The sequence below is a fragment of the Lissotriton vulgaris genome, chromosome 8 (genome assembly GCF_964263255.1).
Source record: "Lissotriton vulgaris chromosome 8, aLisVul1.2, whole genome shotgun sequence".
NCBI classification, from domain to species: Eukaryota; Metazoa; Chordata; class Amphibia; order Caudata; family Salamandridae; genus Lissotriton; species Lissotriton vulgaris.
The window spans coordinates 1515498536-1515524967 of NC_141696.1; the positions used below are offsets into that span (position 1 = coordinate 1515498536).

Genomic DNA, 26432 nt, shown 5'->3' on the forward strand with positions numbered 1-26432 from the left:
TGAATTGGTGTTTGTGCAGACATGTTCCATAGTTCTGCGTACCAATGATGGCTATCAAAATAGGCACACACTGTTCCGTTTTCTTTTAGAATTTCCCATCTGTATCATAGTTATTGGGTGAAGGTATGTATTGAAATACCTGTTCAGTCTATTGCAAAGGAATCTCTGTTCGACCCTGGACACTGCCATCTGCTGGCAAACCTGGTGCATCTGTGGTTTTTGTGTGTCACAAAGATGTCCTACTGTGGAGTGCCCAATCTGTGAAATTTGAGCTGTAACTGATTGTTGTCCAACGTCAACTCTTGAACATCCGAATAATGATGGCTCAAGCAAGACGCTATTTGTGTGCACTCCTGGAACAGGTTAGCAGAAATTCCATATTGTACAGAATGGCCTATCTCCCCTCTGGGCCGCCTCTGACAGTATGAGAGATCTGGTTTCTCCTTGTTTCAGGATGTAAAACATAGTTGTGTTGTTGGGCCTTCGATTCTTGACATTCATGTTCTACACCAGTGGCATGAAGGCTTTCAATACTAATCTTATTGCTCTTAGTTCAAGGATCTTTATATATATGCTGCACTCTTATAATTTCTAATCCCTGGAGATGAGCACCGATACCCAGAGAGATGCATCAGTTGTCAAGAACAGTTGAGGTTTTACTGGATGTAACAGTTGTACTTTGAAGAAGTTGTCCACTACTAACCTCCACCTGAGCACATCTTTCATAGATGTCACCTGAACTAGATCGTCCCACTCTCTTGAAATCTGTTACTATTGGACACTTAACTGTTACAGGATAATCCTCAAGCGCATATTAGAAGAATGCATGAAGACATTGTGCCGTAGATCACCATCAGTGTTCTGACTGAGGTGGTATTCTTTGTACAGACATACAATGTTGAATTAACCTTTCTCCTCTTACTTGTGAAGGGAATAACAAACCCATATCTGTGACGATGTTGGCTCCAAGAAAATTAGGGTTCCTGCTTGGAATTATTTGAGATTTCTAGTCGTTGATCACTAATACCTGATTTAACAGTGTACGGCTTGTTAGATTGGTTTTATGCACTACCTAGTCATAAGTATTTGCTCAAATGAGCCATTCATCTATGTATCGATATACCATACTTCCTTTTCACCTTATGAAGTTGGCTACCAGCACTAGGCACATGGCGAAAACTGTTGGTGCTGATTTTAGGCTGAAGAGTAAAGCTTTAAATGGGATGTGGTGACAAGCCACCATAAAACAAGGGAGTCTCCTGTGCTTCACATGAATCGGGATGCTAAAATCAGCAGCCTCGAGATCTATGGATGGTGAGTAATTTCCCTCCTTCGGAAAGGGTAAGATTTTCTGCAGAGTAATCATTCAAAAATCCTACGTCCTCATATATTTGTTGACATTCCTCAGATCTAGAGTATGTTGCCAATCTACAGATTATTTCAAAATTTGAAAGAATCCAGAATAATTCATTGAGATCGTTCTCTTATTGGTACTTCCTTTTTAGCTTGTTTTTTTAAACGTTTGGCAATCTCCACAAATAATTGAGGAGGATTCTTTTGATTTTATCTTTTGGTTGGGATATCTGGTGTTTGTCCACAAACTCCATGGTATGACCTTGATCTACTTTGCCCAATACCCCTCTATCCGATATATGTCGTCAGTTGTCTTTGAATGTTGACATTCTGCCTCCGACCGGCCACTTCGCTAGGGAACATACTTTGATGGTGAAGCCATGTTCTTCCTTCCTTAACATTGTATCTGAAGATTGATGACCTTTTCTCTTGTGTCCTCCGTGTTTTTTTGTTAGTATTGTTCTTACCTTTGTTGCCTTTGTTGACATTGTGACAGCCAATCTGTACCATACTGTCTTCAGGAATGAAAATATAACCTTTGATTGAAAGACCTTTGAGCTTTACATCTATAATTTTTGTATTGATGTCTATTTTGTGAACCATATAAAGAGCTAGCAGTTTTTGAGTCTGCTTTAATGAATTGCAGGGTGTCATTCACCTTTTTCCCTGAAATATTGGAACCGCCGAAAGGCAGGTCCATTACTCTGGATTGCACTTCTGGCATAAATGAAGTGCTCTTTAGCCAACCATACCATCTCATAACGGTTGAGTTTCTACTGGACAAAAGGCACAAGTTGAAGCATCCATGGAGGCATTAATTAAGGAAGACGAAGCCTGCTCTCCCATCCTTCACTATACTTTTGGCCTGGGCTCAGTCTTTGTGAGGAGTTTTTTTCAATAATGGAGCTATATTGCTCCATATTTGCCTGTCATAACATGCCACAATAGCAAAAGTATTAACAATCTTCATGCTTCTACAGCCAGTACATTAACTCTTTCTCATGGACTCCCATTTACATCTTTCATTGTCCATAGGTGCCGCAGACAGGGTGGAAGGGTTTTGTGATCTTCTTTGGACTGTAGCTAAAACCACTTAATCTGTCTTACCCTGGTTTAAAATGTGAGGTGGTGCTGTACAGGAGCCTTTGAAAGTCTTTTAAATTTGTGATAAACTGACAGCATCTGTAGCAGGATTTTGTACAGTGACTGATCCTTTCTCCCAAAGGTGTTCCAATGTGGGAATTATTATTATTATAGAATATTTATAGAGCGCACAGCTAATAATATAGGGGCTTCCCATCGCTAGCGGCAAACAAGTGAGAGATCGTGAAGGATTTACTCTGCTAGAGTGAAAAGATGAGTTTTCAGTTGTTTCCTAAAAGTGAGTTCATTTTGGTCTGACGGTAAGTGGGTGTGGAGAGTATGCCAGAGTTTTGAAACGGGGCACGCTTAACAGAGAAGATTATTTGATCTCAAATCTCTGGCAGTAATGTAGGGAGTAATGAGATGTCGGAGGATATGTGTTTCCTAAGCATTCTTTACCCTGTGAGCAATTGATCTGGTCTTGGAAAGGGATCTTGTCATTGTAGAAAATTTGCTGTCATCGGACGGCGATATACCTGCATCGTCGAAGACAATCAAATCATCGCCGACTATTGCTTCGTCGATGATATTGTAGTTATCAACTTTATTGGTACTAAATCCCTCAACGATAGTGCCGTAATCGATAGGTGTTTCGTCTATGATTCAACAGCTGCAAACTGTGTCGTCAAAGAGGAAGTTGTACTGGCGGTGATGACTGACCTGCCATTGATGAGTGCTTTGCCATCGACAATAATGAAGTTAAGTCCCTCGTAGACTGTTTCCCCATTATTGTTGATGAGGATTTTGTAGCAGATGATGAACTTTGTCTTAGGCCTTTCTGAATAGTTATGGTTCTTTGAATGACCAACGTAAGGTTTTAAAGTCAGGGATCCATGTAGATATTTTGTCTTTCCACATGCCATACAAGCCCTGAAGAGAGAATTGTTCCCTGCCTGCTCTGCCATGGCGATGAGAAAACAATTTTGAAGTTGAATGTCCTCAAGAAGTCTTTGAATAGAGAGCTTCTTCTGAGGGTTCGTCACTGATGTGTAGGAGGAAAATCTGACCGGTGGAAGTCTCTGGCGAGGAATGACCGGAGGATGCTGATCTCAGATTGGCTGTTGTTTGGGTTATACATAACTATGTGAATGGGCTAATAAAGTCCATTGTAAAATTCAATGCTATTGAGTGTAATGCCTACACTGCTCTATTAACATGGTAACCAAGGGTTCCCAGTCTGGCGACAAGGAATAATTCAAGCATGTGAATAATTAAAATATCCAGTGGGGGAGAACTTATCCTTACCAAATGAGACGCAGACATTGACCAGCACAGCTGTGCCCAAAAGTGTCTGAGGACGTCAGTGGTGCACATCGCAAAAAGTAGCCACCATCAGTCAATTAAATTGGGGCATTTATTGACCTCCATGAATCCAAGTATAGAATGATGGTTTTTGATAATGTAGATGCTGTGAAAAGCTGCAATGCCCTGACTCTCAACCCTGGGGCAAATGTATGTCTGTAGGGCTCTTTAAAATAAACAGAAACGGGAGGAAAGTCTAATAAGGTTGTTTTGTGCTTTGCTGTTTTGCTATGGTTAGGTATGTTTGTCCAAGATAACCTGAAGTAAAGTAACCCTTGATACATATACAGTGAGAAAAGCTGTAACAAACACGCGACCTTGCTTCGGTACCCATGGATGTCCCAAGTCTCCCTAGGGTGCCAAGGTCCAACATAGATCAAGGAGAATCAAAACGATAACCAATGACTGAAAATGATGTCCATTAAATTAATTGTCGGTAAATGTATCCTGATAGTCTTTATTGGCCTACTCCTGCTGGACCTACGATAGACACCCCTCTACTATACAGATCTAAGAGTCCATGAGGGATCGACTGCTGATGGTCTGCTGGCAAACACTTTATCATAGAGACTCAGCTGAAAAAGATGGAGCTTTAAGCATTTACCAGCTCTGAGTGAGCGAGCAGTCGACCAGACCTACCTTCTTCTCCTTCCACTACCTTCTTCTTGGTGCGTTTGATCTTCTTCTTGAAGACCTTGGTGAGGAAGTCAGCAAATTTGTTGTTTTCTCCGAGGGATGCCTGAAAGGTCGCTTGAAGAGCCTTCTCTCTGTCATGGAGCTTGGCGATGGCCAACTTCTTCCCCTCCAGTTGCAGCTGCAGCTCCTGAGTCTTCCACTATAAGAAGATCATAGAAACACTGTATGAATACATTATTTTCACAAGGATATGAGTCTTCTACTTACAAACCCATCTGAGCAATTTCTGCGGCAGTGAAACTCTACGCAACTGTGCACCACGTCTGTGCTTGTACAAACTCCCTATAAATAAGGAGTACATAACTGCACATCTGCATCCTTAAAGGGGCAGTTGGAAAAGCATTTCGACCAATCTCCTCTTTGTGCAAAAACGGGTATGTAGTCATGGGGGGTCAATGCATCGTCTATATCACAGAAACTTTGCTCTTTCTGGAAAAAGGGCCAAATTAATTTGCACAGTTTTGCTGCTTCTGTGATGGGGATGAGGAAAAAGGCATTAGCACCAGGGTAAACAACAGAGTAAACTAATGTTACACAGTGTTTACTGTTCGTCTGTTTAATAAACGTCAAGTATGAATCTGTATTGAGGCAAAATCATTTCCCCATTTTTAACTAAAATATCAAACCGTGATGCACTGCATTTTTTTTTAATGTTTAATAATAGATTAGATTTAAACATTCTCTTACTCACAATTACTTTACATACAAGCAATACACACTGATGCATATGGTTTCACAATCTTTTTTTAATTTTTGACATAGTTGCTTCACTATTATATAGAGGGAAATAAATTGTGCTTTATTACAAGCATCACAGGCATGCCCCCTCATGTTTACTAATGCAATTGTTGTAAAAAAAAAAAAGAAAAGGGAGATCCAAGCATAGTTATAGAATTCATAAGTAAGTATGACTTCATACAGAAATGTTATGTCACTGTTTGATCTCCAATTCGTGTGGGAACATTCCCAACAGACAATCACACAAAATCTTTTGACACACTTTCTCACGTGTTTTCGCTATATATATATATCCATATGTGTGAGATATATATAATACATGTGAATTAATGTGATTTCGCTTGGATTACACAATCTTGTAAAGTGGTCTCATCTGTTTAACACAAAAGAACAATTCTTTGTGTTCAAATGTTCCATGTATTAGAATTAGCACATATAGAATTTTATATTTGGTTATATATTATATCACACTATATATAATCTACAAACAATATATGTAATATATAAATATAACTATGTATGAATGCATATAGAGTTGTATATACATTCACATAATATATATAAATATATATAAAACTATATGGCCCGATGTAGGTGGCCCAAATACCGATCGTAAGGGTGAAATTTGGTAAATTTCACCATTACCGACCGGTATTTAGGCATTCGTGATGTAGGGAAGGATTCGGTATTAAGGAATTGGTAAACACCGTTCCTTAATACCGATTCCTAATTGGCCTTGCATTTAAGGAATCGGTAATAACGATTCCTTAAATGCAATGTAGGAAGCGCTTTTACGAGTCTTAGGAATTCTGAATTTGTTAATTACCACCAACTTCAAGTTGGTGGTAATTACTGAATTCCTTTAAAAAAGCTAATTTTTGCTTTTTTCATCCATGTCCTTAGGGCATGTATGTGTGCCACCTGTGCACACATGCACCTTCCAGGGGTGCAACAGGGTGTCCTTTGGACACCCTGGCACCCTTGAAATACCTACCGGTATTACCGATTCGGTAATACCGATTGGGTAATACCAAATCGGTAATACCGAATGTCTTCACATTCATTCCTATGGGCCTCCAAGCCCATAGGAATGAATGGGTAGGTATTCCTTATTACCAAATTGTTATTACCAATTTGGTAATAAGGAATATTAACGATTCAGTATTTTTTACCGAATATTTACCTACATCACAAATACCGAATTCTTAATACCGAATCTGTAAAATTCAGTATTAGGAATTCAGTATTTGGCAATTACCTACATACGGCCCATATGTGCTAATACTAATTCATGAAATAATTGAACACAAATCATTGTCCTTTGGTGTTAAACGAATGAGACAACTTCATAAAATTGTGTAATACGAGGCACATCGTTTTACTTCACATGTATCATTTTCTTTTACCAACCATGCTGAGAGGACATTGAAGAAATTCCATTCAGAATCTGAGCTATACAAAAACATCAATTGTGAATAGTAAATGTACAATAATCTTGCTTTACATTTATTAACAATGTAGGGTATATATACAGAGAACATAACAAATGGACACTCTATGGGTAACTTGGGGCAATGTTGTCAGAAAATGAGGGTACTCCTGAATTTGTCATTATTTACAATATATTGTTTTTAAAGAATGTCACTCAGTGTTGTGAAATTATCACATATACTTATTGGAAATTTAAACGAAAGGCTGAAAAGCATTTTATTTCATTTCAATGAGCGTTTATCCTGCCTTTTTAATGAAAATTGATGTATGATTTAAATGTACAATATTTTGACCATTAAAGTATTCTGCACAATATTCTGGCTTGGCTCTCGGTGCTAACCCAGACCCCTGGCTTAACTACGGCTCAGCTCTCTCTTTGCTAATGGCTTGCCCATCTTTAGGCTGCTCCTTCAAGGTTCTAAGCTGTGCTGTCTGCAGCACATGCCCTATTTTACAGAATCACAGAGTCAAGGATTCATGACAGTTTTTATGGTTAAATTGAAGATGTTGCACCACGCAAGTTATTATTAATACTTTATTTACCCTGTGCAGGAAGTCGGCCTTCTCTGTGTGGTCACTCCAGATTTTTCAGCTTTTACTGGAACCTATGTTTTTTGCTGGCTTTAAAACTCTGCACACTTACCCTATTGACCACTATTAAAGTGCCTACATGCCTTTAACCATGCGGGAATTGTCATATTCATGAAAGATATAGGTCCCTAGTATATGGTACAAGAGTAACCAGGCCCTGTACATTAAATGTCACTAGTGGGCTGTAGCACCTATTATTCCATCCACAACAGTGACAAAACATGGCTTCGGACCTACAAGTATATCCTGTTTGTAGTAGTGTAAAAACCTTCTTTTTAAAAATAATGAAGTTACCCCTATGTAGGTCTGGTCACCTACAAGCAGGGTGGATGGTATTTAAAATTAGGACATGTAGAAATGTAATGTTAACATGCCCGTACTATAACTAGCAGCAAAAAGCTATTTTTCACTCTTGGCAGCCTTAGCTGTCCTATGTAGAAAACCAGAGTACAGATGCAAAATGCAAATACTGTATCACTGGGATGGAAATAGCTAGAAAAATAAACAAATAATTATTTCTAATGGTTATTAAAAATCCAATACAATAAAGAAATTGAATTTTTAATCAATATTAATGGAAAGGAAAATGCTACTTAGCAGTATGCATCTGTTCCTGGCATGTAGAGCTGCAGAATATCATAGTTTTGCATAGATTGCCTTGTGGTGTTGGGATCGGCTGATTGCAGTTTGTTGTTGTCTTGGAAGAATGCTTTGTAGTCACGAGATAGGTGACTCCTCCCTTGGACGATAGTGCGCATGGGCATCGACTCCATCCTTAGATTGTATTTTGCCATGATGGAGTTTGGTAGAAACAGAAAAGATGTCCATGTGAGTGTCTTTAAGTAAGATAACACTGGAACAGATATAGGTTCCGGGGAGGCGGGTGGGCGTATGATATTCTGCAGCTCTACATGCCAAGAACAGATGCATACTGGTGAGTAGCATTTTCCGTTCGAGGCATAGGAGCTGCGGAATTTATACTTTTACACTACAGCAGTGCTCACCCGTAGGGGTGGTCACCTGTATCTGTTGCAGTGGTTTGACAAAGTGTTTTAAGAACAGCCTGGCCTACAGAAGCCTGTTGTTTTGCCTGCACAATAGTGTTTGGTGAAGGTGTGAGGCATAGCCCATGTTGCTGCCTTACAAATGTCATCTAAGGGGATGTTCCCTAAGAATGCCATAGAAGCCCCTAGTTTGCATGTTGAGTGCGCTCTAAGGGGACTTGATGATGAGCGTTCTGCCTCTTGGTAGCATATTTGACTATACACCTGGCTATTCCAACTTTGGAGATGGGGTTTCATTTAAGAGGTGGAGAGAAAGCTACAAACAGTTGGTTTGTCTTTCTAAAAGGTTTAGCTCTGTCGATGTAATAAAGTATAGCTCTTTTAACATCAAGTCTGTGAAGAGCTCTCTCTGCTACGGAATCTGGGCTTGGGAAAAAAAGGGTAACTCTACAGATTGATTAAGATGAAAAGCAGAGATTACTTTGGGAAGGAATTTTGGATTTGTTCTGAGATCAACCTTGTTACAATGTATTTGTAAGAATGGTTCTTCTACGGTTAAAGCCTGGATCTCACTTACTCTCTTGAGAGAGGTGATTGCGACAAGGAAAGCTACTTTCCATGTAAGGAATTGTAGTTCGCATTTGTGTAGAGGTTCAAATGGAGGACCCATGAGCCTTGTAAGGACGATGTTTAAATTCTACACCGGAGAGGGTGGTCTTGTGGGAGGAATTATTCTTTTAAGGCCTTCAATGAACGATTTGATAGCGGGTACCCTAAACAATGACGAATGTTGTCTGTTTTGCAGGTAAGCGGCAAGGGCAGCAAGATGTAATCTTAAAGATGTGTATGCTAGATTACATCTTTGTAGATGCAGCAAGTAACAAATAATGTTCTGAATTGAAGCATCTAGTGGGTCAATTTTGTTGTTATTGCAGTAAATGACAACTCTTTAACATTTGGCTGCATAACAAGCTCTAGTAGTAGGGCGTCTGTCTTCTTTAACTCATACAGTCTGGTGGGAGTTTGAGGTAACCTAACTCTAGGACTTCAGGAGCCAGATTGCTAGATTCAGTTGGTTTGGATCTGGATGCTGTATCTCTCCATGGTTCTGCAGAAGCAGGTTTGGGGAGAGCAGTTTTTGGTGTGGAACTATTGAGAGTTCCAGAAGGGTTGTGAACCTTGGTTGCGGGGCCCATGTTGGAGCAACTAGGATCATTTTGAGAGTCTGTTGTGGGAGTGGCGGAAAAGGGTACGCAAATCTGCCAGACCAGTTTATCCATATCGCATTGCCCTTGGACAATGAGTGTGGAAACCTGGCGGCGAAGTTTGGGCATTTTGCGTTTGCGTATGTGGTGAACAGAGATATGTCTGGGTGGCCCCACCTTTTAAAAAATGGTTGAAGAACTTTAGGATGAAGTTCCCATTTGTGTAGCTGCTGTGTCTGACGACTTAGCAGAACTGCAATCTGATTGTGTACTCCTGGAAGAAATTCTGCCAAAAGAAATATGTTTTGTGGAATGGCCCATCTCCATATGCTCTGTGCTAGTAGAGAGAGTTGCAAAGAATGTGTTCCTCCTTGTTTTTGTATATAATACATTGCTGTCATATTGTCTGTGCGGCCAAAGACAGTTTTGTTGATGAGATGTAGTTGGAATGCTTTTAATGCTAGAAAAATTGCTAGTAATTCTAGGTGATTGAGCACTTTTTGTTGAGTAGTCCAGATGCCTTGAATTGTTTGGTTTAGGAGATGGGCTCCACAGCTGGTGAGTGATGCGTCCGCTGTTAGTACTATTTGTGGAACTGGGTCTAGGAACGGCCGCCCTTTGGAAAGGTTTTGTGTGTTCCACCACTGCAGAGAGCGATGTGTGCGGATGCTCACCAACACCAGGTCTGAAAGCTGACCTTGCGCGTGGTCCCACTGACGTGCTAAGCATTCCTGTAAAGGACGCATCTGAAGTCTTGCATGAGGGACTAAGAAAATGCAAGAGGACATCATTCCTATGAGCTGCATAAACACTTGTTGGGGTTGGAATTTTGTCATGAGGGTTTGCATACTGGCTATCCTGGCTGGATTGGGATATGCATGAGCGTTGGAAGTGTCTATTGTGGCCCCTAGATATTGATGTAAGTAGGAGGGCTGTAGATGGGACTTGGTGTGGTTTATTGTGAATCCCAGGTTGTGGAGCAGCTGAATTGTTTTGTAAGCGTAGTGAACTCACTGGCTGTACAACTTGGCCTTTATGAGCCAGTCGTCCAGATATGGAAAAACATGAATTTGTTGTCTGCAAAAGTGTGTGGCTACTACCGCCAGACACTTTGTGAAGACCCTGGGTGCTGTGTTTACTCTGAATGGGAGAACCTTGAATTGATAGTGTTGGCCGTCCACTGTGAACCTTAGATATTTCCTGTGAGCAGGGTGTATAGGGATATGGAAGTAGGCATCCTTGAGGTCTGGAGTGGCAAGGAAGTCGCCCTGTTGAAGTAGTGGAAGGATTTATTGAAGAGTGATCATGTGAAAGTGATCCGACTGTATGTAGAAATTGAGAGGTCTGAGGTCCAGTATTGGTCTGAGAGTACCGTCCTTTTTGGGGATTAGAAAGTACAGGGAGTAAACCCCTGTCCCTTGATGTTGTAGGGGAACTGGCTTTTGAAGCATAGAAAGAACTTCTGCTGTTTGGGCGGTATGTTGGGGGGAGTTGCGGTAAGTTCCAGGCAGTAACCACACTGGATAATTTGTCTCACCCACTTGTCTGCAGTGATGGAGTTCCAGACAGGTAGGAACTGTGAAAGTCTTCCTGGGAGTGGAATGGTCTGAAGGGAGCAGAGGGAAGTCATTGTTTGGTAGTGGGGGAGGAACGATTGTTGTTACCTCGGCCTCTACATTGTTATTATTCCCCCTATACCCACCTCTGAAATATCCTCTGTTGGGAGATGTTTGTGTGGGGTTTTAGTAGGAGGAGGAAGCAGTGTCTGCGCTGATGTTTTTGGCTGTGCCCCTATAAAAGGAGCAACGAAAGGAACCTCATATTGAAGAAGACGGCAATGCTCCCACAGATTTAGCAGTGTTGCTGTCTTTTTCCATTTTTTCTAAAGCTGTGTCTACATCTCAGCCAAACAGGTGTTCTTGGTCGAACCGCTGATTTAAGATGGTAGTTTGCACTTCTTGTTTAAAACCAGAAATGTGCAACCATGCATACCTGCGTAGTAGGACACTGGTGTTGCCTGCATCAAGACCCACACCATATCCACTAACTCCAAACACAGCTCCGACCCTAACCACCTGAAGTGTATCCTGCTGAACACCCGCTCGGTCCACAAACACACCACCGAACTCTGGGACCTACTCGACACTGCCTAAGCGAACATCGCCTTCCTTACAGAAACCTGGATGAACACCTCATCAGCGCCCGACATCGCCATAGCCATCCCGGACGCTTACAAGATCAACCGAAAAGACCGCATCAACCAAACAGGAGGAGGCATCGCCATCGTCCATAAGAACACCATCAGAATCACGTCCAGTTTTGACGATAACCTTACAACTGCCGAACACCTCCACTTCCAGATCCACACCGACCCCAGGACCACACTTAGAGGCACCCTCATCTACAGACCACCAGGAACCCGTCAACAATTCAGCGAAGACATCACTGACTTCATTAGCCCACATGCCCTCACCTCCGAGAACTACATTCTACTGGGAGACCTCAACTTCCACCTGGAGAAGAAAAACAACAGCAACACCACCACCCTTCTGGACAACCTGGCCAATCTCGGACTCAAACAACTTGTTGACACCCCCACCCATGTAGTCGGACATATGCTCGACCCAATCTTCACCTCCAGCAAGCACATCTCCTTCGATCACACCACAGCTCTCCATTGGACGGACCACAGCTGTGTTCACTTCAGCTACAAAACTACCTCGACTCACAACCCCCCACAACCTCTTCTGCGAAGAAACTGGAACAAAATCACCACCGAGCAACTCCTCACATCGCTCAAACAAAACCCCCCTGCCCTCTCATCGGACCCAAATCAAGCTGCCACCAAACTCAAACAATGGATCACTCACAGCCCTGACGAATTAGCACCCTTGAAAAACCACCGAACCAAACAGGGTAGCAGAAAGGCCCCCTGGTTCAACGTTGACCTTAAGAAATCCAAGAAACTATGCCGTACTCTGGAGAAAACATGGAGAAAAAACCCAACCACTGACAACCTGACCATCTTCAAGACAGCCACCCGCAAAGACCATCAATTGATCCGATCCACCAAGAAATCAGCATTCAAGGATCGACTCAACAACAACGCCCATAACAGCAAGGAACTATTCAACATCGTCAAAGAATTTACCAACCCCACCGCAGCCTCAAACGACATTACTCCCTCCCAAGACCTCTGCGATTCGCTATCCTCTTTCTTCTACAACAAAATAGCCGACATACATAACAGCTTTGAGAAAATTTCCAATGAACAGTCCACTCCACCCACCTCTGAACCCAAACCGCCCTCTAATAACCTTAACGCCTGGAATCCAATCAACATTGAAGACACCATCCGCCTAATTAACTCCATCCATTCAGGTTCGCCAACCGACCCCTGCCCCCACCACATCTACAACAAAGCAGACTCGATCATCGCACCCCATCTCCGTGATGTCATCAACAGCTCCTTCAACTCCGCTACCTTCCCAGAAAGCTGGAAACACGCCAAACTCAGCGCCTTCCTGAAGAAACCCCAACAGACCCCTCTGAACTTAAGAACTACCGCCCCATCTCCCTCCTCCCATTCCCGGCCAAAGTCATTGAGAAAGCCATCAATAATCAGCTCGCCGCCTTCCTTGAATCCAACAACTCCCTTGACACTTCACAGTCCGGCTTTCGAGCCAAACACAGCACCAAAACCGTCCTCATTGCAGCGACTGACGACATCCGAGCGCTTCTGGACAACGGAGAAACAGTTGTCCTCATTCTACTTGACCTCTCCGCCGCCTTCGACACAGTCTGCCATAGCACCCTCATACAACGCCTTAGCAACATCGGCATACAAGGAAAAGCCCTGGACTGGATCATCTCGTTCCTCGCCGGGAGAACCCAGAGAGTCCGACTCCCCCCATTCAATTCAGAGGCCACCGAAGTCATCTGCGGAGTACCACAAGGCTCTTCACTCAGTCCCATTCTCTTCAACGTTTACATGAGTCCCCTCGCATCCATCGCACGACAACACAACCTCAACATCATCTCTTACGCTGACGACACCCAACTGATCCTCTCCCTTACCAAAGACCCCAACACCGTCAAAACCAATCTTTACGAAGGCATAAAAGAAGTAGCCGAATGGATGAAAAACAGCTGCCTAAAACTTAACTCAGACAAAACGGAAGTCCTCATCCTAGGATCATCCCCCTCTGCCTGGGACGACTCCTGGTGGCCATCGGCCCTGGGCACGGCACCCATACCCAAAGACCACGCACGTAACCTAGGCTTCATCCTAGACTCTTCCCTCTCGTTGACCTGACAAGTCTCTTCCTCTTGCTTCAACGTACTTCGTATGCTCAAGAAAATCTTCTGTTGGATCCCCACCGAAACAAGAAAGACTGTCACCCACGCACTGATCACCAGCCGACTGGACTATGGAAACACCCTCTACGCCGGAACCACAGCCAAACTACAGAAAAAACTCCAACGCATCCAAAACGCATCAGCCAGACTCATATTGGACATCCCTCGCCAAGCTCACATTACCGGTCACCTGAAAGACCTCCACTGTCTTCCCGTCAACAAGAGAATAACATTTCGCCTCCTCACCCACGTACACAAGGCCCTTTACAAACTAGGACCCGAATGCCTCAACACACGATTGTCCTTCTACACACCCACCCGCCAACTAAGATCCTCCAATCAAGCCCTCGCCGCAGTTCCGCGCATCCACAGATCCACCATGGGAGGAAGATCCTTCTCCTACTTGGCTGCCAAGACCTGGAATTCTCTCCCCACTCACCTCCGCCTTACACAGAACCACATTTCCTTCAGAAAGGAACTTAAAACCTGGCTATTTGATAAATAATTACTCCCCCTTCCCCAAGCGCCTTGAGACCCTCTGGGTTAGTAGTGCGCTATACAAATTCTTGAACTTGAACTTGAACTTGTTTCCCTGAAGTGTCTAGCAGATTAGACTCTTTGTCTCGAGGTGGAGCATCACCGGAGGTTTGAGAATTGGCACGTTTCCTTGCATTGGACACTACTAATGAATCTAGAGGGAGTTGTCCTTTAATGTAGGTGTTTTTTTTTAGGGCGGGTTTATATTTTTTATCAATGCGGGGATTGAGAATTCTTGCCCTGACAGGGTCTTTGAAGAAGTCTGTTGCGTGTTTAATGACACCTTTGAGCATGGGCAAGTTTGTATTGTCCTTTGTGACTGGGCAAAAGTATCTACCAGGAAGTCTTCCTCAATGGGGTCTGATTGCATTTGTACATTATGATATTGGGCAGCCCTATTAATAAGCTGACTAAACCCTATGTTGTCATCTGGGGGAGATGAACGCGTTTGCCCCTGATCAGGAAGGTCTGGAAGATCTGCAGGGTCATTGTAATTTGCCCATGTGTCGTGTGTTATAGTAGTGTCATCATGAGGGTCATCTGCCCCTAGGTCATCATCATCATCCTGTAGTGGTGATGAGTCTGAAGAGAGTATGGGAGAGTGTATGGAAGACCCTTGAGGAGATTAAGGTTTAGTAGGAATAACAGGAGAAGAGGGTGGTAGGGGTGAAGTTGCAGTGTCTTTTCTTCACAGGCACCTCAGGAGAGTGTGAGGTGTCGAATTTCCTCTTGTTTGTGGGGAGACTGACAATATGGCCTGTTTCAGGGTCCACATGCAATGTCTTTTGTTTTGGATCGATAGGATCTGGTTGAAAAAGTTGTTCCAGGTTGGCGTCTCCTTTCAGTGCCGTTTTTTTCGGTTCCGAATACCGTTTTGATTTGTGGTCTGGAACCTTAGAAGGGGTTTTTTGCTCCTTCGGCTACGATGTTGAGTCGATAATATTTTTCAGATCCAAAGGTTTTCGGGGTTTGTTCGGATCCAAGGCCTTGTGATCTTTCGGTGATGAAGAGCTGGATGCCAAGGCCTTTTGTGGGGGGGGGGGGACTGTGTTGCTTGCTCGGCCCCAAGCTGCTGGAAGTCTTCTCCTTTGTCTTCGGAGCTGGTTCTAGATGCGGGGCTTTTGAAGTTTTATTTTGGTCTCGACTAAGTTCGGGAGAAGTTTTGACTGGAACCTTCTTTTTTTCCGGTTGGGTGCCCCTGGGCAGTTGTACTCACTTGTTGACCTGGAGTGATGTGGTCATCAAAGTCGTCATCAGCTTCGGATATGATGTCGAGCTCCTCTGAATCATCTGCCTCAGGGACGTCGGGGTCTTCATCGAAGATGTCTTCTGGCACTGGTGCAGATCGTTGCGCCATGATGTGTTGTCGAGCCCGGCGATCACGTATAATCTTCTTGGATCGAAAGAAGGCGCAAGCCTGGCAATCTTTTTCCTCATGTTCTGGCGAGAGACAAAGGTTGCAGACCTTGTGATGGGCGCTGTGTGAAAATTTTGCTCCACACTGGGGGCATTTTTTAGAGTCAATAGGCTCAGAGGCCAGCGTCGACGACAGAGAACCGAGGATTCTAGAGTTAGCGCATCGAAGCACGCGAACGAAAACAATACCGTCGATTAGTGATGTTTTGTGTGTCGAAAAAGGTTTGGAAACACGGACGCGAACCGGAGCGCCGAAGTTCCATCCGAACCTGATGGCGGAAAAAAACAATCTAAGGATGGAGTTGATGCCCATGCACTATCGTCCAATGGAGGGGTTACTTATCTCGTGACTACAAAGACTTCTTCCAAGACAACAACAAACTACAATCATCCGAGCCCAACATCAGATGGCGATCTATGCCAAAGTATGAATTCTGCAGCTCATATACCTCGAACAGTAATTATTTGAAACTTACCTTTTCCCTGTCTGGCGTTCCTGAAGGCTAAATCTTCATTTGCTCTCCTACTTCTGCCAGCCTGTAATTAGCCTTTGAAAATGTGTGAAGAGGGAGCAAATAGACTGACCTGAAGGGGCAGAAAAGACTCCTCTGAACCCGACAGAATATGGAGAGTGGATCTGAGAGCATCCTTTTTGACCTTACACTGTCAAATCCTGCTTTAATATCAAATCCTGCTTTATAGGTCTGCTGGGCTCACATATAAGACTGGGTGCACTTGAAAAGAAGAGAAACAGAATTTTAAAGCAATTCTTGTGTATCCACTGACTGGTTGCTAAAGGACCAGCTTTATCCTTCTGGCTCTGGGTTTTTTACACATAGCACTGGGGGCAGACATGAAAGGAAGGCAAACAAGATGCCAAAATGATTCTTGTGTGTCCACTGTCTGCTTGCTAGAAAACCCTGCTTTGTTCTCCAAAACTACTGTCTCTTGATTTTGGTGTTGGATTCAGGAGGACACTAGGATTACAATAGTACACTCCCCACACACCTCCCCATCCCTTAGAGCCCAAATTTAGTACAGCTAAAGACTTTTGCCATCTTGAAGAAAGCCCACTGTGGGTAAGGTTGGCACAGGGAACTTTTAACTCATTGGTTAGGACGTGCTCAGAAATCATTACCACCCACTATCTTATGCCAGGTATAAATAAAGCACCTTCAAGTACCCACTTGAGAACACTCCAGGAACTGAGAAAGATCAGAAGATGATTGACACTGCTGACTGCAACCTGAGAAAAGCCCCAAAGGACTGGACTTAATCTCTCTTGTACCCAGGACAAAGAAGTGGACTCCACGGTTCATAAGGCTGACCTATGCGACAAGGACACAACATGCCAGAAGAGGCATTATACTCCAACTGACCAGTAGCAATTGGACCTCAACTGGACCCTACTGTATGTTCTCTGCCTGACACTGTAGGTGTCTCTAAGTGCCTTCACTGAGGTACTGGGGCTTTTTAGAAGTGTACTTTTGTGGTGGATTAGGACTTGAAGAAATAAAGTCATAAGGTAAAATCTTAGACAGAGGGGAACCTGGTTGGTGTATCCAACTTGAGCTCCATCACATTCAGTCTAAAATTGTGCTTAGGTATCCTCATCGACCAGGACAATGGACTATCATTGCCACTTTATACTTCTTGGTGATATTTCTACTTAAAACTTCAAAAAGAAAACAAGTTACTTACCTGTAACTACAGTTATCCAGTATTGGTATCTTTCATAGATTCACAAGCCCGAGTCATTCCCCGTCGCCGAGATGGGGGTCCACGGTAAAATACCAAAGTAGTGCCATAGGTAATAAATAGGCCAAAAGAGGCCAAAGGCTATATCTTGGTAGCCTATCTATGTCCTTATAGGAAAAGGACCAAAAGTCAGCTCCAACCAATCAGCTACCAGCACCCACTAGAACACTCCCAACAGAAGCAGTTCTCCTCAGATTTTCCAGCACAAGTGGGTAGTAAATATCCCCAAAATCACTGAGAACTGATTCCACGGGGAGGATGGTGGGTGCGTGTAAATTTATGAAAGATACCAATACTGGATAACTGTAGTTTCGGGTAAGTAACTTGTTTTCTTATCCAGTATTGGGGTATCTTCCATAGATTCACATGCCTGAATCAGAATAGCAAGCAGTACTACAATTGTACTGTGGTTTGCGGAAGGTGGGAGACATGTATTCTCAAACTCCCAATGGATATCCATAACCTTGAAATATTGTAATGACAAAGCATAAAAGCAGTAATCATATAAAAGAGATAGCAGATATCTGCATGATAAACGAATACATTGAGAAACATAGGAGGATAAACCCTGTAAGCAATATAACAGTAAAGAAAATTTAATAATAGACAAGCCTTAAAGAAATGTAAAGAATCTGACCTTAGTAAAAAAGAGGTCGTAACACAGCTTGTCCAACCGCTGCATCCCCTCTTTGTGCAGATTGGTGGCAGTAGTGTCTTGGGAACGTGTGGACATTCTTCCATGTCGCAGCATAGCATATTTTGTCCAGTTTAACCCTAGCAAACAAACCTGTAGATGCAGCAATAGTTATGGTGGAGTGTGCTTTAGCCTTCCCTGTGAGAGGTTTATTGGCTTTTTCATGGCAGAATTGAATGGGGGAAGCGAACCATCTGGCTATTGTGGCTTTTGTTACTGCGGTTCCCTGCTTTTCTTGACCGTAGGCCACTAACAGTTGATCCGTCTTTCTGATATCTTTAGTCTTTTGAAGATAACATTTTAAACACCTTTTTACATCCAATGAATGTAAAGCCCTTTCAGCCGGACTGGATGGATTCGGAAATAAAGTTTGTAGCATTATAGGTTCATTCAAGTGAAACTGCGTATGAACCTTTGGAATGAATTTAGGATTTGTCGGAAGGATTACGTAGTTTTGTGTAAAGCGTAAGAAAGGTTCCTTGATCATAAAAGCCTGAATCTCACTGACCCTTCTTGCGGAAGTAAGAACCAGCAAGAGGGCTACTTTCCATGTGAGGAATTTTAGTTCCGCTTTATGTACCGGTTCAAATGGTCGTCTCATTAGTTGTACTAAAACCACATTGAGTTCCCACTCTGGAGGAGGTGCAGGTACCGGAGGAAACGTGCGAAAAAGTCCACTCATGAATTGTTTCATAAGAGAAGATGAACATAAAGAAGGAAGCTGCAGGGATTTCCTGTATCTGGAAAGAGCAGCCAGGTGAACCTTGACTGACGAAAAAGTGATGCCAGACTTGGCCAGTGAGAGCAAGTAAGGTAGAATCTGTTTAGCAGGGGCTTGACTTGGATGAACTTTATTGGTTTCACACCAACAATAGAACCTTTTCCATTTTAAACAATATGTTTTGATAGTGCTTTCGGGACTGGATTTAGACAGTATATCTCGACAGTCCTGTGAAATATTGTGGTCTTTGAACTCGAAGGATTCAGGAGCCATGCATGCAAGTGCAGGGATTGTAGATCCAGATGGACTACCTGACCCTTGTTCCGCGATAATATCTTCATTGTTGGAAGAAGGCGAATGGGTCTGTCTTGTGACAACAGAAGAAGCTCCTGGAACCAATATTGTCTGGGCCAATGGGGTGCAATCAGAATTAGGGGCAGCGCTCCAGTTTCATCTTGCTGAGCACCCTGGGGATTAATGGAATGGGGGGAAAAGCATAGGCATAGATCCCGGACCATCTAATTGAAAGGGCATTTCCCCCTTGACCCCAGTTGAGGGAACCTGCTGGCATAATATTGGCATTTCATGTTCTCCTGCAATGCGAACAGAACCAGAGCAGTTTTGGCCCATGTCCGGAAGATTTTGTTCACCTGAGTTTGTTCTAACTCCCGCTCGTGGCAGCCGGATTGAGACCTGCTTAGTGTATCTGCCAGGGTAATGTGCAGACCCCTGACATGCTCCGCCTTCAAGGTATGACGTGGAACGTTGTCCATTCCCACAACTCCTGCGCGTCTTGTGAAAGCGTCACAGCCTTTGTTCTCCTTTGTTTGTTTATGTACTACATGCTGGTCATATTTGTCAGTACAGACCAGCATTGACGAACCTGCTATCCTTGGAAGGAAAACCTGAAGAGACAAAAATATAGCTCGGAGTTCAAACTGTTGATGTGGTGTTGTTTTTCTATCTGAGACCACTTTCCCTGTAGCTGCAAATCTTGCAGATGACCACCCCATCCTTCCATGGATGCGTCTGTTGTCAAGGCGAAGTCTGGGATGTTTTGCAGAAAGGTGAGACCTTGGGCACGATTTGCTGTTTGGGACCACCAACGGAGTGCGTCCACCATTCGTGGAGTTATTCGGATAACATCCTTGAAAGAACCCAATGCTTGTTGTCATTCTTTCTGTAATTCCTCTTGAAGAGGTCTCATCCTGAGCCGAGCCAAGGGGACTAGGTTGATTGCTGAAGAGCACATCCCCAGGAGTGATTTGAATGTTCGTACAGAAACTGACTTTCTTTTTGCAATGGTTGTTGCTAATTTGTGAAGGCGCACTTGACGGTCTTGTGCAAGAATGCTTTGCACTGGACGGTGTCCATGGATGCCTCTACGAATGAAATGATCTGAGTTGGAAGCAAATTCCATTTGCCCTTGTTCAAAGTGAGTCCCAGCATTTTGAACAGATGGAGACAAGTTGTTGTAGCAAGATTGGCTTCCTGTTCCAACGTAGCCTTGAGCAGCCAATCGTCGATGTATGGAAAAACTTGGATCCCTCAGGATCGTAAGGTTGCTGCTACTGGTGCTAAGCACTTGGTGAAAATTTGTGGCGCTGATTTTCAAATGGGACCCACAAAGGTGGCTGGGCCCAATGGGAGGGAGGGTAGGCAGGGCCAAACTAGAGAAATCCAAAAAATGTGCCTATGCCTCCAATTCACAGTGATTCAAACACTGAATGTATGAAGATAAACCATAAGTTTATTAGTTTATCCCGACAAAACTTTTTGTCATTGAATCAATACATAAGTTGCACAATTTGCTTTTTAAAGAGCAGACAAAGAGAAAACCATCAACTTCATTTCTAGCCGTATGGAAATCAGTCAGACAATGTGTATATATTTACAGTGAGAAAATTCAAAGCAAAAACATTGCACTAAATCGTACGTTCATGGACATTAATGAATCAAAAAAACTTTTCAACAAACAGATAAACACTTAACAGTTTGAGAAACATAAATGCAAGAAAAATATAGGAGCAGGGGTGAATATTTCAAACAGAACACCTCCTAGCTCATAAACTGGATTCGTTAGTGTGAATGATCAAATAAAGCCCATTTTGTGTATATGACTAACAAAAGCCATTGGTGTGGAGACAAATGCCTGAAGTCAAATGCCGACGCGTTTCAAATCCTGCCAATTATTTACAGGATTTTCATCAGGGCGGGAGTCTAGTCCATGGAAACTGTTTTACAAAGAAAATAAATGAAGAGTTTGTTTTAGCAAACTTCATACTAACGCCATATTACTATAATGCAAAATAAAACCGCAAAGTGTTGCGGCATACCTTGAGAATGGTAGCCTGTGTGGCTTCTATTTTGGAAATAGCGGTTTATGGCAGGCGGGTCTGGGCTGAAACAAGAGCAAAGCTGGTATCACCAATTTGGAAATGACACAACGCACGCTACAGGTAATGTAGCGGAAAAGCTAATTTTACCTTGGGTCTTTAGAACCTTTAGTCAGAATGGCCGGTGGCAGAGTTATTTTTCAGATTAAAATCGCTGTGGGGACAGAAATGAAAAAATGGCGATAATTTGAGTAGTTGTGCCAGCGCGGTGAAAAGACGGGCACAGAAGCATCACCGCTCCAATGGGAACACTTACTTTTTGAATAGTTCAACACGGGCGCAGGGATCGGACCGGTGTTGCTGTGGAACGCTGTCCGTTCTATGGAATAAAAGGGAGAAGGAGGCTAGCTACGGTGTGCTGAATCACGCAGTTATAAACTGTAGGCTAACACTCAATGACAGGTGAAGAGCGGGTCAATCGCTTACCAAAAGTCGCCGCGAAGGGCTCTGCTATGACTGCATCCTGAGTTCAACCGGCACACAAAGAGTTTAGTTGTCCAAGGCACTGCCGGTGCTAGTGGCAATATTTTCAAATGGGAGCACCTTGAATTGATAGTGGGTGCCAGCCACTGTAAATCGTAGATATTTTAGATGTTTTGGATGGGTAGGGATATGAAAGTTGTTGTGAACGTATCTAGGACCCTAATATTAAATATTCCCGATTTATGCCCTTATGGGTTTATAACAAATCATAACCTTATAAAGGCATAAGAATCATATCCATATTTAGTAATAGCCAATGCAGTCCAAATATGTCAAGGCTACTTCCTTAGACTCCTAGAAAGTACGAGTTCTTTAAGCAAACCTCCAGCAACCTGGGAATTCCCCATGCTTTTGTTTTGATTTATCCTAGAACTCCTGCGAGTCCTGAAAGAATGGGCAGTTCTTAGTGACATCTTTTATTGACGTCTTATGTCCAACCTTACGTCAAACACTGCACCTTCCAGGTATAAATGTACCAGCTTTTGCCTTAAGCAACACACGGTGGTTTGGAGCAGAGCGGCTATCTACTTATCCGAAGCCCAGCTGATGCGAGTGCCGAAGGAAGCCGTCCCTCCCATTTTGACGCACTGAGAAAGACGCTGTCTTTTTCTCCTGCCGAGAAAATCCAGCTCCAGTGTTTCCAGTCACCCTTGCGGGTGACTGGGAGATCGAGTCCTGAGAACGAGATACGAGACCTCCTTCATTCTAAAACCAAGGTACGGAGCCGATTAGACCCTTAGAGAATTCTTGAGTCAGATTCTTGGCAAAACTAACTTAACTTGAACTGCAACTCCCTTACTCCTTCCCACGTACTAGGCTTAGGTTAGGTACACTGGGATAGGCGTATTTAGAAGCACCAGTTGAGTACGTTTAGTCAACTTTTATCATTGTATGTAATTGTACATATTTTATCCGTTTTAATTATCATATCGCTCGGGGGGGGGTCAAAATCCACACCGGGAGCTGCCGGTGTGGATTTTGGCCCCCGTGACTCAAATGAAGGAACATATGTCCTTCCGAGACTGGCGGGACGGTGGCTGCGAGACTTTGGTGGACCTTTACCCGGACGACTCCTTTGTGTCCATTGAACGAGCTACGGAGGCCTTCGGACTGCATAGGGCACAATACCTGCAATACAGGAGATGGCAAAGGTGACCTGGCCACAGTTCCCAGAGGCGCCCCCGTTGTCCCACACCCTCAACATCATTCTTTCCTGTGACTGGGGAAGACGGCTGATCACATTGTTGTACTTGGCCATGTGTCGGGATTCCGCCCGCCGGCCTCACCGTCCTGGGCGGCCTGGGAGGCGGACCTGGGGGTATACACCCGTTACAACGCATCTTTTACTCCGCACTACCATTACAACGCGACTTTTACAACGCATACCATTACAACGCATTGCGCTGGGGGGCGCTCTAGGATAGGGAATAAGTATAATTTACTATCCAACACCTTCCCTAGGGTCCACGGGGACTGGAGTTAGAATAGTAAATTATACTTACCACTATCCAGCACCTCAAAGCGCTATGCATTGTAATGGTATGCGTTGTAATGGTCGCGTTGTAACGGTAGGTAGTTGTAATAGTATGCGTTGTAACGTCATACATCCGACCTGGGGGTTGCTCTGGAGCCAGGGCAGCGCAAACGCATAGGAACCCTAACTTGGAAGGTGTCGTGCAATGCGCGGTTTAAACTGATTCATTTCAATTTTGTACATCGCACGTACATGACCCCGGTCTCCCTGCGGCGTATCTCTGAAGACAGGCGGGACAACTGCCCTAGATGTGGGACGGAGGGAGCCGGATTTCTGCATCTGGCCTGGGAGTGCCCGCTGGTCGGGGACTTCTGGAAGGAGGTGGTGGAGCATAGTAGGCGTGTCACGGGCCTCCGGATTGCCTTGACCCCACTTCATTGTTTATTGGCCCTGGTCCCCAAACCCAAAAAGAGGAACTTATAAGTTGTTGCAGTTGTTGCTGGTGTTGGCGCGGCAACGGGTGGTTATCACCTGGATGGGGCAGAGGGCCCCTGAGATGTCCCTGTGGCTTAGGGATGTCAGGTAGTGGTCCTTGGCTGACGAAACACACATGCAGCACACACGTAGGGATGAGAAGCTCCAGGAGGTCATGCTAGCATGGAGGGTGATGTGTGCTGTGGGGGTCGTCCAGCGGGGACTCAGATGCCACCAGTGCTGAACTGTTTACCCCTTAGGAGGCGGGATCTGAGGAGGACGCTGCGGGGAGTGGGGAGGGGGGACTTGTCTTGGGGTAGTGCCCTGTTGATACCGCACGTATGCTCATTGCTATATATGTGATTTGCTTCGCTTCCCAAAGATTTGCTTATGACTGTGATGTCTGTACCTGAGTGGGCCACAATGAGGTCAACTAACTGCATGCACATGTTTTACTAGTGATGCCAAGTATGGGGGGGAATTGTTTTGCTGTTACATGCTAAAATAAAGTAAAAAAATATATATATATGAAGAAAGTATCATATGGCTCAGAAACCATATCAATGCTTTTACAGTATTATCTTATAATACTCCTTTTACTGTACGCACTTTACTTTATAATAAGTATTGCAATTGTGCCAATTCATTTCTCTTGCATGAGAAAGAAGACTGCTCAATAAATAACACCTTTTATTGAAAACGCCCGTCTCTCTATTTCTCTGCACTCTGGTGAAACTAAGTATGGACGATTGACTGAGTGAAATAGCTATCTATTGTTTCCACACGACTCTGGAGATATACTCCTTATTCTGGTGGAGCAAAGTTGTCATGTTTATGCGGTTGTCAGAAACTAATCTCTTCTTGTCTAATCAGGGAAGTTAACTCCTCCCTGTTCATTCGAGAAAGTTTCTAGTGACCTCTGAGCCAGCTGGCATACCAAATTAAGTCTAACATATTCAGTAGAGACCTAGTTGACCTCAGTCCTACGTCTAAACTGCCGTTTATGTTATTCCAATGCACAGAGCCTATTGGGAATATAGGAACTACACTACAAAGTATGCGTCTTCCATGTCCAGAGAAGTCATGAAATCCTCTTTGTTTAAGCATCCCAGAATATCGGAAGGCGTGACAATCCAGAATGTTTATTTCTTGAGTAACTTGTTGAGTTTGCAGAGGTCCAGAATTGGTCGCCATTATCCTGAATACTTTATGATTAGGAAAAAACGAGAATAGAAACCTGTTCCTTTCTGCGTAGACTGTACTTCTTCTATCGCTTCCTTGAGGAGCATGATCAAGACTTCTTTGCGCAATAAGTGAAGACGAGGGGGAGAGGGGCCCCTGGGTGGAGTGGTAGGTAGTTTTTGGACAAATTCCAGTGTGTGACCTTTGGTGATTAGTTCCAGCACCCAGCGTTCTGAAGTGATCTCGTGCCACCGCTGTGCATAAGTAGAAATTTTCGCACCCATGGATAGGGAAGGAATAAGGACTGGTACCCTGCAAAGCTCATTGCTTTTCTTGTTGCTGTGTTCGCTTACCGCCGCCCTGGCGAGAGAAACCAGCCGTTGATGTTTGATGCTATGGCGACTGATTGTAATTCTGGCAACATTGAAAACAGTCTGTTTGCTTGACAGTAATTGGTGGTTGGAACCTAGTTGCTGCACTCTGCATCAAATTATGAAATCCTCCGATGTCTTCAGGAGGAGAATCAGAAGGTAAATGCGGAGATGGTATCTGGATTATGTAATCATCCCATGGATCCAGAGCATTTGTCTGATTAGGTAATTAGCCTTCCTCAATTTGTTCATCCAAGGAAGAAGTGTCCTGGTGTCCAGTGTCAGGTGGACCCTATGCAGGAGCTGGTGTACTAGGTAAAGTAAGTTCTGCTACGGGAGCGCGAACCTCTACTTGAGAAAGTGGGTCAGAATTTGTGGAGGAGGAAATCTTTGATGATAATCCGCCAACGTAGCCTGCAGATCTTGAATAAGTGCTAGGGAAAGATGAGCCATCTCCCTCTGGCGAGATTCTTGTCTGTGATGGAACTGGTAGGCATGACATGGAGCCATTAATTGCTCATGATAATAATGTTCCTCCTAGTAATTAACATCAAAATCAATGTCTTGACATTTGACGTTGAGCTCAGATGGACTATGAGTTACTCCGTATTGACCCTCATCTTCATACTCCTCATCTTCTATGAAACCATCAAAAAGATGGGATGGCAGTAGAGGAGAGACTTTACTATAGTTCTGAAGAACAAGTTACTTACATTCGGTAACGCTTTTTCTGGTGGATACAGTATCTGCCTGTGGATTCCTCACCTTGTGAATATCCCCTGCGTCAGCAACATTCGGAAATTCTTTTGTAGCTTCGCGACGACGTGATAGAAGCACAGCATCGCGCGTGGCTCCGCTGACGTCACCGACTCCATAATAGGTCCACGTCGGCATGATGAAATCAGTTCCGCCCTTTTTTCCGTGCCTTCGAGGGACACGGACGGATCAACAACAGTAGATATACACACAATGTGCAAAGTACCAAATAATCAAAATAACACACACAGTGTATAGCCAATGCAGGAAAGCAATTATAATAACACA

General features: G+C 43.7%; 1 protein-coding gene across 3 annotated transcripts in view; it reads right to left on the bottom strand.

Annotated features, from left to right (window-relative positions):
- CFAP44 (cilia and flagella associated protein 44) overlaps positions 1-26432 on the bottom strand; it is a 748689-nt gene that overhangs the window by 109268 nt on the left and 612989 nt on the right. For all 3 annotated transcript variants that reach the window (XM_086935641.1, XM_086935640.1, XM_086935642.1), the window contains one exon: positions 4438-4633. In XM_086935641.1, coding sequence (XP_086791767.1) covers positions 4438-4633 — 196 coding nt within the window. The remainder of the gene's footprint in view (positions 1-4437; positions 4634-26432) is intronic.